General features: G+C 47.4%; 1 protein-coding gene across 2 annotated transcripts in view; it reads left to right on the top strand.

Annotated features, from left to right (window-relative positions):
- ube2o (ubiquitin-conjugating enzyme E2O) overlaps positions 1 to 12,289 on the top strand; it is a 31,171-nt gene extending 18,882 nt beyond the window's left edge. For both annotated transcript variants that reach the window (XM_077015864.1, XM_077015863.1), the window contains exons 11-20: positions 1,760 to 1,914; positions 2,104 to 2,216; positions 2,554 to 2,676; positions 3,066 to 3,155; positions 3,415 to 3,715; positions 4,345 to 4,815; positions 5,022 to 5,158; positions 5,387 to 5,590; positions 6,726 to 6,783; positions 7,678 to 12,289. In XM_077015864.1, the coding sequence (XP_076871979.1) occupies positions 1,760 to 1,914; positions 2,104 to 2,216; positions 2,554 to 2,676; positions 3,066 to 3,155; positions 3,415 to 3,715; positions 4,345 to 4,815; positions 5,022 to 5,158; positions 5,387 to 5,590; positions 6,726 to 6,783; positions 7,678 to 8,441 (2,416 nt within the window). In that variant the 3' untranslated portion in view covers positions 8,442 to 12,289. The remainder of the gene's footprint in view (positions 1 to 1,759; positions 1,915 to 2,103; positions 2,217 to 2,553; positions 2,677 to 3,065; positions 3,156 to 3,414; positions 3,716 to 4,344; positions 4,816 to 5,021; positions 5,159 to 5,386; positions 5,591 to 6,725; positions 6,784 to 7,677) is intronic.
- The last annotated feature ends 1,516 nt before the right edge of the window (positions 12,290 to 13,805 follow it).

Genomic DNA, 13,805 nt, shown 5'->3' with positions numbered 1-13,805 from the left:
GGCACTGAAGTTTCAGCTCAGACAATAAGGCGCGCACTGCATAACGAAGACCTCCATGCCAGAACGCCCAGACGCACCCCCTTACTGACTCCAAAGAACAAGAAAAGTCGACTGCAGTATGCCAAAAGTCATGTGGACAAGCCACAAAGGTTTTGGAACAGTGTACTGTGGTCAGATGAAACTAAATTAGAACTGTTTGGGACAATGGACCAGCGCTATGTTTGGAGAAGGAAGAACCAGGCTTATGAACAAAAGAACACCTTGCCTACTGTGAAGCATGGCGGGGGGTCAATTATGCTTTGGGCCTGTTTTGCTTCTAATGGTACAGGAAAGCTTCAACGTGTGCAGGGTACCATGAATTCCCTTCAGTACCAGGAGATCTTGGAGGAAAATGTGATGGAGTCAGTCACAAACCTGCGGCTTGGGAGACGTTGGACCTTCCAACAGGACAATGATCCGAAGCACACATCCAAGTCCACTAGAGCATGGTTGAACATGAAAGGCTGGAACATTCTAGAGTGGCCATCGCAATCACCAGACTTAAATCCAATTGAGAACCTCTGGTGGGACCTAAAGAAGGCAGTTGCAGTGCGCAAGCCTAAGAATGTGACTGAACTGGAGGCTTTTGCCCATGAAGAATGGGCTAAGATACCCATAGGTCGCTGCAAGACACTTGTGTCAAGCTATGCTTCACGCTTGAAAGCTGTCATAACTGGAAAAGGATGTTGTACTAAGTACTAAAAAATAATGTCACTAGGGGGTTGAATAAAACTGATAATGATGTGAGCACAGTAAAGACATTTGTGGTTATTCCATCATAAATATTATGTTATGTTTGTCTAATTTATAAGTGCCTCTTTGATATAATTGTAAATAAGATGACTGAAATGATCAAAATCAATGTCAAACTGGCCAAAACACTTTATTTCAGTGGGGGTTGAATAAATTTGATCACAACTGTAGATGGTGCCTTTGACGACGTCGCGGTGACTTTAGTACATTCACAACGATAATGTCAACGATATAAAATACGTCTATTCCTGACATAAACAAAGTTGTACATGTTTGTCTCTGTTGCCAGAAATAAGAATAACGACATGCTGAAGAATTTTTAAAAACCATTCTTGGCAGCAATACGCTTCCGTAAAAGTCTTGTATTGAACCGATTGAATAAAAAAAAAAAATGCTCTTGGCAAATTTTGCCCCAAACTAAAATAGAAAAATTTTAGAGACTGAAATTCAACACCATTTGTTTATCATGTGGTTTTTATATAACGGGGGGTTAGGATTTTATTAATTCTATATTCTAACCCTATTATTAAAATATGGATGACTAAATACTAAATATTGCACTTAAAGTGTGTATAATTGTACTTGTAAAATTTAGAATGTATGATTTTTGTGTTTGGCGTGGCGTTGAGAGGGGGGGCGTGTTTGGCCTGGTGACGAGAGGGGGGGGCGTGGTGATGAGACGGGGGGGCGTGTTCGGCGTGGTGATGCCTCACCAGAAACACCAATGGAGTAAATAGAACGAGCAGGAGAGCTGTAAGCAGAGCCCCATTACATCTGATGGCTCCTTTACCGGCTGTGTCCCAAATGCCCCCCACTTCAGTCTCTCTAGGGAGCGAGTGTACAGTTATATTGTAAATAGTACCTAGAGTGCAACTAGTGAAGGGACATTTGGAACCTGCTGCTCCTAGAAAACATGGAAGTGTGGTGTGTGTGTGTGTAACTCCTGTTACCCTGTGTGCGCTTGTAGGGTGGCTGTCGAGGTGGTTTCCACGGTTACCTCGGCTGACGTCATGTGGAAGGACGGTAGCCTGGAGACGGGTATCCGCTCCAACGACCTCATCCCCATCCAGCACCTGGACAACCACGAGTTCTGCCCCGGCGACTACGTGGTGGACAAACGCCGTGAGTAAATGCTCGTCTTCGCCCCCTTCTACCCCGCGTCCTGCGGGTGGGCCGCACCCAGACGGGTTTGCTCGGTCTCGGGGTCGGTTTGAGGGGTTGGGGGGGGAATGTGTGCTGGATGCATGAATACAACTGTAGTGATGTGGTCGGCGGATAGAGAGACGTCAACTCCCACTGGTCGGGTTGCAGCTCAAGCCTCGCAAGACCCGGGTGTGTACGGCGTCATCCAGTCAGGAGACCACAGAGCTCGCACCTGCGCGGTCAAGTGGATCAAACTCAACGCCGTGGGCGACGATGTCGAGGTAGGCATGGCAACAAGCAGCATCAGTAACACGGAGCCATTGATTACACGCCAGTCCACTCGGACACCTTCCTGACTTCATATCTGGGGTGGGTTCATGGAGCTAACAGAGTTAATGGGAATAAAGGGGAAACGTCCATACTATAAATATATTCCTTCTGGTGCTCTATGCCTTCGTCATGGCGTTTTGATGAGCGGCCCAGCGGCATTGTGGGTTTTTTTTGTCATCAATAGCAAAAGTTCCTCATTTTTCAACAAGCTCCTGTCACCACTGAGGTCATCATGTCGTCACCACTGAAGTAACTCGTCGCTCGTTTCTCGTTGGTTCTGTTGCCCAGGTGATCGGTGAAGAGGAGGACGTGAGCGTTTACGATATTGCGGATCATCCCGACTTCCACTTCCACACCACGGACATCGTGATCCGGATCGGCAACTCGGACTCCGAGGACTTCAGCAACGAAGTAAAGCATCGAGTCCGTTTACTCGTGTAGCCGCGGTGTTGACATTAGCAACGCCGTTGACTTCATCCCCTGCCCTTGTTTACCAGGTGTTTCCTAGTCCATCTCATGCTGCAATGCTTCCTTTGTGTTTTCATTAAAATTGTATAAGGGTGAAAACTGATCCTAGATCAGTGCTCTCCCTCTCTGAAGGATTCCTAAATATGGGCCATGACTCATATGTAATGATTTTGTCTGCAGGCTTTAGATATTGACCTCAATTTGTCAACCTTCACCTGTTTTTTGTTGTAAGAGCTTGTTCTCCTCCACCCATGGAGGAGTGTTATCACCACCTGATCGTTCTTTCTCTCCCTGCTGTATGTGGGTCTGTACACACACACACACACACACAGAGGACTGTGGGTCAGGTCTGCAGAGTGGATGTCAGCAGTAAGGTGGAGGTGGTCTGGGCTGACAACTCTAAATCCGTCGTCCTGCCCCAGGTATGCTTCTTCCGTTCTTCTGGACTTGTGGGTAATATTTGTTCTGCCCGTCCTCATATCCATCCATCCAATTACCCTTCTAGTCTTATTCAAGAACGTGTGTAATTATTGATTTTTAATCAAATGGACATATTTACACTCATTCTTCAATCTGCTCTGTGTTTATCGCTTCTAATGTGATAACTTCTAACTCAAAAGCTCCCGGTGGTCATCAAATGTTGAGTTGAATAACTCGAGGACGTTTTTCGTCCTAACGCAGCACCTGTACAACGTGGAGTCGGAGATCGAGGAGACGTACTACGACTCTGCCGAGGGGAGCACCAGCGGCGCCTCCTCGGAGGAGTGGGAGGACGAGAGCGACAGCTGGGAGACGGACAACGGGCAGGTGGAGGAGGAGGTCACGCTGGTGGCCCCGCCCACAGACGAAGACCCCACCCCTGTCCCCACCCCCGGGCCGGTGGTAGTGGCGGAAGGCGGGGCCTCCACACCCTGCACCCTCCCCGGCATCACAGCCAGCGCTGACGTCCCCGGAGTGCCCGCCCCCACAGATCTGCCTGCTGGTATGAGATTGGAGGATTCGATGTACCTGGTCCTGTCTACATCTACACGGGGACCAATCAGAAGCATTAACTTGCTTGTCTTAAGGTCTTGCTGGATCAGGGCCGGCGTCAGAACATATACAGTGAGGGGGCGTCATAAAATTTCGGGGTGGCGATCGTAAGTTGTTGAGCGGGGGGGGGGTGGCGTATAATGATTTTTTGAGCGGGCGAGGGGGTGCCATGTAGCGTTTGTTGTAAAATAAATAATTAAATGGGTCTTATTATTTACAATGAGGGTGCGGGACACCTCGCCTGAGGGGGCGACGCCCCCTTTTGCCCCCCCGTGGCGCCGGCCCTGTGCTGGATATCACGGTAATGGGTAGTGTTTAGCTGATGGGCCATGTCACTGTAGGACAAACAGCTCATGAATTAGCTGAGGAGATGAACCAGGCAGCTAAAGCTCCGATATTGGTCAATCTGCAGCTCCATGATGGTCCAGCATGCAGTTTCAAGGCTGTAAGAAGAATGCAGGTGTTGAGCACAAGGTGTTTGTTGTGGCACCAGTAAATGGGCTCCAGTTGACGTCACTCAAAAGCGTGTGTCGTAAAGCCCAGGAGCTAACGCTTCATGGACGATTTGCTCTCCTCCAGGTGGAGGGGTGGCTGTGAGCGAGGAGAAGCCGGCCAAGGAGACGCCGCGGCTGGCCTTCCGCGAGCTCAAGGAGGCCTTGAAGATCCTGGAGAGCCTGAAGAACATGACCGTGGAGCAGCTCTGGACGGGCTCTCCCACGTCGCCGACCGCAGAGCCGTCGGCGGCCACGGCAGCAGTCCCCGCGCCGCCCGACGCCAAGCCCACGAAGGAGAAGCGCTTCCTGGACGACATCAAGAAGCTGCAGGAAAACCTGAAGAAGACGCTGGACAACGTGGCCATCGTGGAGGAGGAGAAGATGGAGGCGGCGGCCGAGGAGGAGAGGGCGGCGGCCCCCGCCGAGCCCCAGACGCCCGTGCGCTCTGAGTGGCCCAGCGACACCCCCGTCCTGTGCCAGCAGAGTGGCGGCAAACCTGGCGTGACCTTCACCAGTGCCAAGGGCGAGGTCTTCTCCGTGCTAGAATGGGCTCCAGGTAGATGCTTCACCCAAACCATGAACTCCATGTTCCTCCAGCTTCTTGCACTTATCTGATGATGCACGTGAGCCGGACGCTTAAGAAAATTACCCAAAATATAACAATCTTAACGTAACGTTGCTTGTTAGGACACGAAGGAACCGATTCTACGACATGGTTCACAACGCGAGCCGTATGAAATGTTGTCTTGCCGCGTTCCGCAGACACCCACACGTTTAAGAAGATGGAGTTCCAGCCAGCTGAGGCCAAGAAGTTCTTCAGCACGGTGAGGAAGGAGATGGCACTGCTGGCTACATCGCTGCCAGATGGCATCATGGTGAAGACCTTCGAGGATCGCATGGTGAGATTGTTAGGACGGCTGTGAAACTGTACTCAAGACCCCCAGATAATAAGTCTTGTAATAATTGTAATAAGTATTTGATCTCGTGCAACTGTGACGTGATCTTCGAATGCATGTGTAGCACATCATGCAGCATGTAAATGGGGCCCAAGTAACAAAAGTATGTGCTTCACAGTAAATGCCCTTTGACCTTTTGACCCATGTGCCACTCTTCCCCCACCCCCGCAGGACCTGTTTTCGGCTCTGATCAAGGGTCCCACCCGTACGCCGTACGAAGACGGCCTCTTCCTGTTCGACATCCAGCTTCCCAACATCTACCCGGCCGTGCCACCCCTGTTCCGCTACCTGGCGCAGTGCGCCGGTCGGCTCAACCCCAACCTCTACGACAACGGCAAGGTGTGCGTCAGCCTGCTGGGCACCTGGATCGGCAAGGTGAGTTCATGCTGTTACCCCGGCCACCTCACTGGTACCCCGGGCCTTTCTTCATCCACGCTGTTACCCCGGCCACCTCACTGGTACCCCGGGCCTTTCTTCATCCACGCTGTTACCCCGGGCCTTTCTTCATCCACGCTGTTACCCCGGGCCTTTCTTCATCCAGCCAGTGGTCCACACACCGAGCCTGGTCTCCAACTAAACGGAAACCTCTGCTTCCGTTGGAGAATCGTGCACGAGGTTTCAATTAAAATCGATCTTCATTTGAATGATTCAATATTGATTTATTAAACCTGAGATTGATCTTTAGAATTGGCTAATTTTCCTCGCATATGCGTACAGTTTTAACATCTCGCGCTTTATATCGCGTGACGTGCTTTAATTCCACCTTTAATTACACTGCTTTAATTCCACTGGCGGAGCTACCGCAATTACGTCGTTTTCGGTGCACGGACCCTCACGCCGGTTGTGACGCGTCAAGTATAAAGCTGTGAAGTTTTCTCAACAGCTGGCAATATTGTTACTGCACAAAGGAGCTGTCTCGCTTCTCAACGTGTTGATCAGCTCATTTTCTTGCAGAAAAATTTGACAATCTCCAAGATGTCAGAAAGCAGTCATGAATAAATCTTAGTTTTTGGACCTTAATGTTTACAATATTCAGAACTATGTTCATAAATGTTTTTGTTACATGTTAAAAAAAAAAACTTAATTTGCACTTTAAAAGGCTGTTCAAAACCGCTTTCAATGCCTTTTCTGGTAAAGGAGCTTTGTAAAAGTGTGTGCATTAATTGATATAAAAACACTATCACAGTATAAACACTAATATCTTAATACATTTTAATAAAGTTTGAGTGTTCCTTGTATCATTACAACATTTCACATTCAAACTACACTTTTTATTGTAACTGAAATTTCGATATCGAAAATCGAATTGAATCGGGACCTTGTGAATCGAATCGAACTGGGAAATCAGTGGTGATACCCACCTCTAGTGTAAACATGCAGCTCACGGCAGCGACGTGGTCTAACCAATGTGTAGTGAACCTTCAGAACGGTGCGCCACCGTTTTGTTGTCGTCTGCATTTCCGCTCGACTCTCCGCTGACGCTGCAGTTTTGCACGTTTTGTTTCCTCAGGGCACAGAGCGCTGGACCAGCAAGTCCAGTCTCCTGCAGGTGCTCATCTCGATCCAAGGTCAGTTCTCCACCCGGGAAATGTCCAAGTTGGGTGAAGCATAGTGCTCTTTCCACAGCTCGGTTCCTTAAAGTGCTGCAAATGCCATGAAGAAATTACAAACACACGCAGCACATGTTGGTCTGGGTTTTGATTGACACGATGTAGGAGGTTCTCAATCAGCTTCTGCTTAAATTGAAATCCTCCAAAGTTGTCTAGTGATGACTGTAATAAACACTTCAATCAGATCAGTTGGAAATTAACACATGGTATAATAATGTTTTCAGACCCAAGGTCACAAAGACCAAAAGTTTAATTAAGGACAAAGGGAAGGACACCAGTAACAAAATTAGCAAATGTAAATCGGAATAAATTAAGATGCTTTTGTATTTGATCCAGGTAGCAGTTGATGTATTGTAATCATTAGCATATAGGGTGTCATTAGCATATAGGGCGTCATTAGCATATAGGGCGTCATTAGCATATAGGGCGTGGTAGTGCTGAGGGAACTGGTGTGTCTTGAGTTTAGCCTCGATAGTGTTGTTGACATACTGAAGTACTAACTTGAGTTTGGTACTGAAGTATTAACGCTTGGTGGTGCTATCTCACTCCTGTTGTGGACAGTTAATCGCATGGTAAGTGTCAGTGGACATCTATGAAAGTGTGATGCATCTCCGTGTCAATGGGCATTGACACTCGTTGAGTCAATGGGCTCAGTGTCATTGTTCTTTATATGTGATGACAATGAATTTGAGCTGAACAGCTATGAGAGAGATTCCTTATGTGCTAATGTTCTTGGCCAGTAAAGCCTGAATTGGACTTTGAAGTGTTTTTGGCCAATCAGGTTTTGTAGTGTTCCAGTTTGGTGTGTGTGTTCGGTGTCCCGTTAACTGCATGTCTGTGCGTTTTGTTCAGGTCTGATCCTGGTCAACGAGCCGTATTATAACGAGGCCGGCTTCGACAGTGACCGCGGCCTCCAGGAGGGCTACGAGAACAGCCGCTGCTACAACGAGATGGCGCTGATCAAGATGGTGCAGTCCATGACCCAGTTGCTCCAGCAGCCCGTGGAGGTGTTCCAGCAGGAGATCCGCCAGCACTTCCTCACCAGCGGGTGGAGACTCGTGCACCGCCTGGAAGGCTGGCTGGATCTGGACGGCTCGGTGGCGGAGCGCGGCCCGCGGCTGGCGGGCGGTGTGCGGGCCGAGCCGCTGGACGAGGTGCCCCAGGCGCTCGCCCACAGCAGCCCCAGCAGGCTGGAGGGCCGTGCGGAGGAAGAGCTGGAGGACTCGGGTCTGGGAACCTCCACGGTTGGGCCCGCCGGGCCTCCGGCCGCGCAGCTGGACCCCAGCCAGAGTTCCGACGGCGAAACGGCGGGCGGGGGAGCCGGGGCGGACGCGGCCGAAGGAGCCGGGGCGGCACCGTCGTCGTCGGGCTTCGCGGGCCCTGCGCTGCCGCCGGGAGGGAAAACGGGGGCGGAGCCACAGCCGCCCGCCGTCCGACCAAAGAAACGCAGGAAGAGCTACCGGAGCTTCCTCCCGGAGAGGAGCGGCTACCCCGACATCGGGTTCCCGCTCTTCCCGTTGTCCAAGGGCTTCGTGAAGAGCGTGCGAGGCGTCCTGCTGCAGTACCGCGCCGCGCTGGCCGCTGCCGGCCTCCCCCAACACCCCCACGACAAATGAGCTGCCGTCGCCGCCTCCCTCTCCTCGGCCCCGAGCCACGCCCCCCTTGAGAACTGCACTCCGCCCCTTTAATCCCTCCTGCCGACCGTGAGGTCAAGGCACTGCACACACTGCTAGCCAATCTGGTCTCGTCTTCACAGATGGACAGTGTTACCCAGAAGCCTTTGGAAAATATTTTGTTAGTGTGTGTTTGTTTTTTTCCAAAGACTCTGGCCAGTAAGCTAACGCGTGAGGATTCTTAAGCTTCCTCTAGCGGTGGGACGCTAGAACTGTTTGTTTCGCTTCCGGGGCATCGCTACCTGCCTTGAACATCCTGCCCCCCACCCTTCCTCCACCCACCCTCCACGCCACCCTGCTGTTGCCATGACAGTGACCCCTTCATCACTCTGGTCTCTCAGGGAGATAAACACCTGAAATGCTCAGAGGATGAAGATGGTGGTGGTGGAGATGGTGGTGATCATGATGGTGATTTGTTTGTTTTGGTTTTTGAAGTGTGAAGAAGACGTCGTGCGTGAGCCGTGAGGTAGAGCCATGCCAGCGAGACCCGCTGGATCGGTGCCACGGAACGCTTGCAGGTGCCGTCCCGACCTGACCCGACCGGCCGTTCGTCAGACAGCTGAGAAACACACGGGGCTGTCGCTGTCGTGAACCAGCTGCCGGCCTTCGAAGGACATGGGTGGAGGAAAAGGTGGGGAGTTGGGGGTGGGGTGGGGTGTGGGTTCCTGTTGTCATGGCGTTTTTGGACCAGATGCACCTAGGGCTCATCGTACTCCCTTTTTCCACTGGAGAAACTACACATCCCAGCATGACTTGCGCTTTAGGCCTCATTTCCTTATGAAATGCTGCTCCATGTAGCTTTATTGTAATGTTCCGTTACAATCTTGACCGATCGAGAGCTGCTTTCTTTTAAAGTTGGTGTTGCCGACACCCACCATACACCATACGCACCACACACACACACACACACACACACACACGCTACACATGCGCCTAGAATGTTTTAAAACTGCCCAAGCAAGCGGCCATTGGCCTCCTGGCTCCAGTCATCATCGCTGGGTACCTAGTTTACATGCAAAAACAAACAAGACACACACAAACTCCTTTGATTCTTAGAACTGGAAACCTTGATGAACCCGGAGTTTTTGCATACGTTTTGCATATGCTACATACGGTGGTTTATTCCTGTTTTAAAGCCTCCTTATTCCATTAACATACATATCAGCGATTCATTTTACACTTTTATAAGAGAAAAGGGGCTTTTGGGTAGGGGCTTTGGTCTTTGTGGAGGTGCTACACGTTTGCTTATGCCAGTCCAGGTTGAACGTGGCTTCAAAAGTGTGATATGTGTTTTCAGACCTGCTGACGGGCTGTGGGGTAGGACCTTGGGCTTTGAGTTGCTTTATTATAGAATATTGATGAATCCAAATGTATTTATTTTTTCTTTTTCAGGGACCCAGACCTGACCATTTATCCCATATCCAGTTTCTATAACTCTATATTCTATACAAAGCACCAGACAAAACAAGCTGTTTATTATAGATGACAAATAGCATTTATTTTTTTTTCCCCCCAAACACACTATTTTGTTCTGTACTGTTTTGAACACCTTATTATGTTTAGAAGCACAAGATATGAAAACCTTTCATCGTACTGTCAGACAACTGTGAAATAGATTTTTTTCATTGCTTTTTGGACCCCGGTGTAATTTTAGTGACCATTATGATGTAGCATAAATAAAATGTGGATACTGTGCACACTTCTCCTTGTGACCACCAGGAGGCAGTGATGGGTAACAATATATTCATACCCCATGTGTGCATGTAGAATCAACGGTAGATGGCGCCAAGCTACAGTGTCGGAAGTTTTCAGTTCCCTTTTAAATGGGTCTGAGATGAGCCGTTCAAGTTCTGACCTTTTAACCATGACGAGAGTACCTTCAAAATGGGTTAGATCAGGTGTTTCTGCCACTGGCATGGAATGATTTTTGGTTTCAACCTTGTTTTTCCACAATAGTAGTAGCTGTTGTTATTGTTGCTGTTATTGTTGTTTGTGTTTACATCAACAGGCCAGACTACCTGTAGTTGTAATTCAGCTACGGATAATGCTGGGGTTCAAAAAGGGGGATGTATTCATCCTCTTTGAGTGCATAATTTAAAAATATTGGTGTGTGTGAGACCCTCTGTGTGCATGTGTTCTGAAGGTATAGGGTGTTTTTAGCTCAGACGAAGTTAACTACCATTACTATATTTTGCACAACATTCAATGCTGGTTACTGCACCTGTTTACATGGCAGTGCTGTAGCATTCCTGAACCATTGATTTACCTGACATATCAGTGAAAACAAACATACAAAAACCAAGTCAGATTGAGAGAAAAAAACCTTCCAAGTCCATTGCTAACTGTACCACACACGTCCACCCTGACAGGCCAACGTTATCCACATTTCCTCAGATAACGAAAATGACCATTTAATTTTTTCCACATTCGCATCTTTGATGGTAAGGAAAGGTTTACTCAAAACGTCTCACTATTAAGAGTTAGAAGACGACACCCAACTATACTTTATACATTTTCCTGCATGTTCAACATAAAATTTGTGACTTTGTCCATGTCCAGTTTATAAAAAAAAGAAAACAAACAAAAAAAAATAAAACCTGCTAGTGCTTCATGCAGCTAGGAAGAGGCTCTTCCGCTGTGGCCTTTTTGGGAGGAGTGTAATGGTGGAAATGGAGGCTTTTTAAGTTCTTGCCAAATTCCCAATGTGACCAGTATGCATTTTAATGCCAGGACACGTTTTGGGTTTTTTTGTTTTATGTGACTGCTGTGTTCCTGTAACTGGGAACGCTGCTCCGTGAACTATATTTGCCTGAGCAAATGTGATCCTTTATTCCACTGTTGCTTCTTTTGGTCTGCCTGTGTGGCTTTTATCCTCTTACTAAGACGCGTCAAGTATTAAAAGTGGGTTTCGTTTTCTTCTTCTTTGCCTTCATTGGCCGTCATAGTTTGGAGTTTAGAAAGCGTTTCCTGTTCTAGGAAGGTGGTTTGGAGAGATTACCGTTCCCAGGCCCGGGCAGACCAGCCGAATTACGAGCGCTAATTGCTTATTGTTCCAGTGCAGTTTCCTCGGTCCGAGCCCGTGTGAGGCGCAGGTGACCCGACGGGCGCGGCCCACGGTTCCGGCCCGCCTAGCACGGTTCATCGGCTCCTCACCGACTCACCTTCCTCTGTCACCTGGAGCAGGTAGACCCATCACCACACTCACCTGTACAGCGCCGAGGCCCTCGAGGCCCAAGGCCCGTGTTTTGCCCCACTGAGTTGCTCTGACCCCCATCCCCACAAATGGCCTCCGATCCCGGGCCTCTGGTCCGCTCCAGGTTTTGCAGCCGCGAGACCCATGAGAAGCGAGCACCAGGACGCCAAGCACACGGCTCTGGCCCGTCCTCGTGTTCTGTGTATGATATTCAGCGTGTAATCATATTAAGGAGAATCAACAGCCAAAGCATGTAACGTTGCTTTAAGCCTTAAACGGCTACTCACAAGACTTGACTGTATAATGTACACGTTTCCACAGTGGCCTGGATTGGTAAACTAATAAAAATATGATTTGTAGCCTGATTCCTCTGTACAGAAGTCATGACTATATATAAATATATAGATTATATATATTTAACAGAAACGTGAGTTCAATGTGGTAATGTGAATGCTTGGGGCATATAAATTGCTGAGTGTGCGTGTGTATTGTATTATTTATTATTTTTTTTGGTTTGTAAATTTTTTTAACAATTTATTTTGGTTGCATTAAAAAGACAATTGTATAAAGTGAAGCATTAAACTATTTGTGAGCAGAATCATGGAGACGAGCAGTCAGTGTTATTTTGTTGTGTTTAAGATTTACACAAACCTCCACAACGAAACAAGACCACTCATTTTGAAATCAACGTTTATTCAAAAACAGGTTTGTAATTTAATTCTTAATTCTTTCTGGCTTTATAAAAAAAAAAAAAAAGAAAAAAAAAATGTGTAAAAATAGATCTTTCTTCAAGGGGGGGGGGTTCCAAAATATTGCTAAACAAAAGACGGGTCAATAATTTTTGAGGATTTGGCCAGAAGGCATCAGTAGCGTTGGGCTAATTCACTTTCATTAAGAACCTCTTTCACAACCATACATACAGGTGTGCAAACGCCTTATTGAATTTTCACAACTAGGGGTCGCTGTTGCCACATTTGTCCACAAAGTGGCCTTTTTGACCAAATGAACAAAATGTTTGCATAGCTGTTTTTAAAGCTATTCGGTGGAGGAGGAATGCGCAAACAATAAGGTGTACTGGTGTGGAGACTAAATGTACACTGTAGAGTAGCTGCTATTGAAATTAATGGTCTAGGTTTACTGATGTCTGTGGTAAAATAACTTCAGGTTGCATGTGTCAGCATTCATGGTTTTAGAGAATCCGTGGCGTGTTCTGTGTTAGATGTTGCTGCTACATCAACCCCTGTTGGCCACAAACCTTCACTTGGGCCTCAAAGACAGTACAGACAGTACATATAAAATATTTCACAGTTGTCCGGATCAAGCGTGGGGCTTCACGAATAGGCTTTGTGTTAGAGGTTTGACATCACAATGCACTAGGTTAGAGACCCCACGTATACAACACTGACCCAGTTTCTTTAAAATCATTGAGGATGAGGTGCCTTACACATACACTGGTCAGTGTTGCTGGTTAACGTAGATTAACAATGTAAGCCAATAACAATAAATCACAATAAATCAATATGTCTAGATCTGTGACTTAATTCCACAACAGGGCCTCAGTGAGACTGTGTCTACACCAGGCAAACCCGTCCCCAAAACGATATAAATAAATAAAAAGGACTGATTTCTCAAATTGTCCATTTGTGGTTTGAGAAATAAAAAATATTAGGGGAAAATAGATGAGGTCAAACGGAGGATATAATTGAAAATGGTAATTAAACATAATACAGTACATCTTTTAAAGGTGCATTTTTGTGCAAATTATCTACTACAGTAAAATGTTTGTTTTGGTCATTCATTATAATTCAGTGACAGGCTAATATAAACAACACGCCATTAATAAATATTATTTTTATTATATTCTATTCTGGAATATTCTACTGTGATTCACAACCACCCTGGACCTTCCAGGAAAACCATCACACACACGTAAGTGGAATGACACACGTCTGAGGGCTCCAGTTATCTTTAAAAAAAAAAAAAGAAGCTATGACACAGAACTGTGTAATAGCATCAAAAATTTCATAATTTAAAAACAAAAAGAAAAGGACCTTCGCTCATTCGCTCTCTGTTGTCAAAGGAATGAGCTGAGGTCAGATCTGGTCAATCACACC

The sequence above is a fragment of the Brachyhypopomus gauderio genome, chromosome 8, assembly GCF_052324685.1.
Source record: "Brachyhypopomus gauderio isolate BG-103 chromosome 8, BGAUD_0.2, whole genome shotgun sequence".
NCBI classification, from domain to species: domain Eukaryota; kingdom Metazoa; phylum Chordata; class Actinopteri; order Gymnotiformes; family Hypopomidae; genus Brachyhypopomus; species Brachyhypopomus gauderio.
Note: the sequence above shows the minus strand (reverse complement) of the source record. Positions and strands in the feature narration are given on the sequence as shown.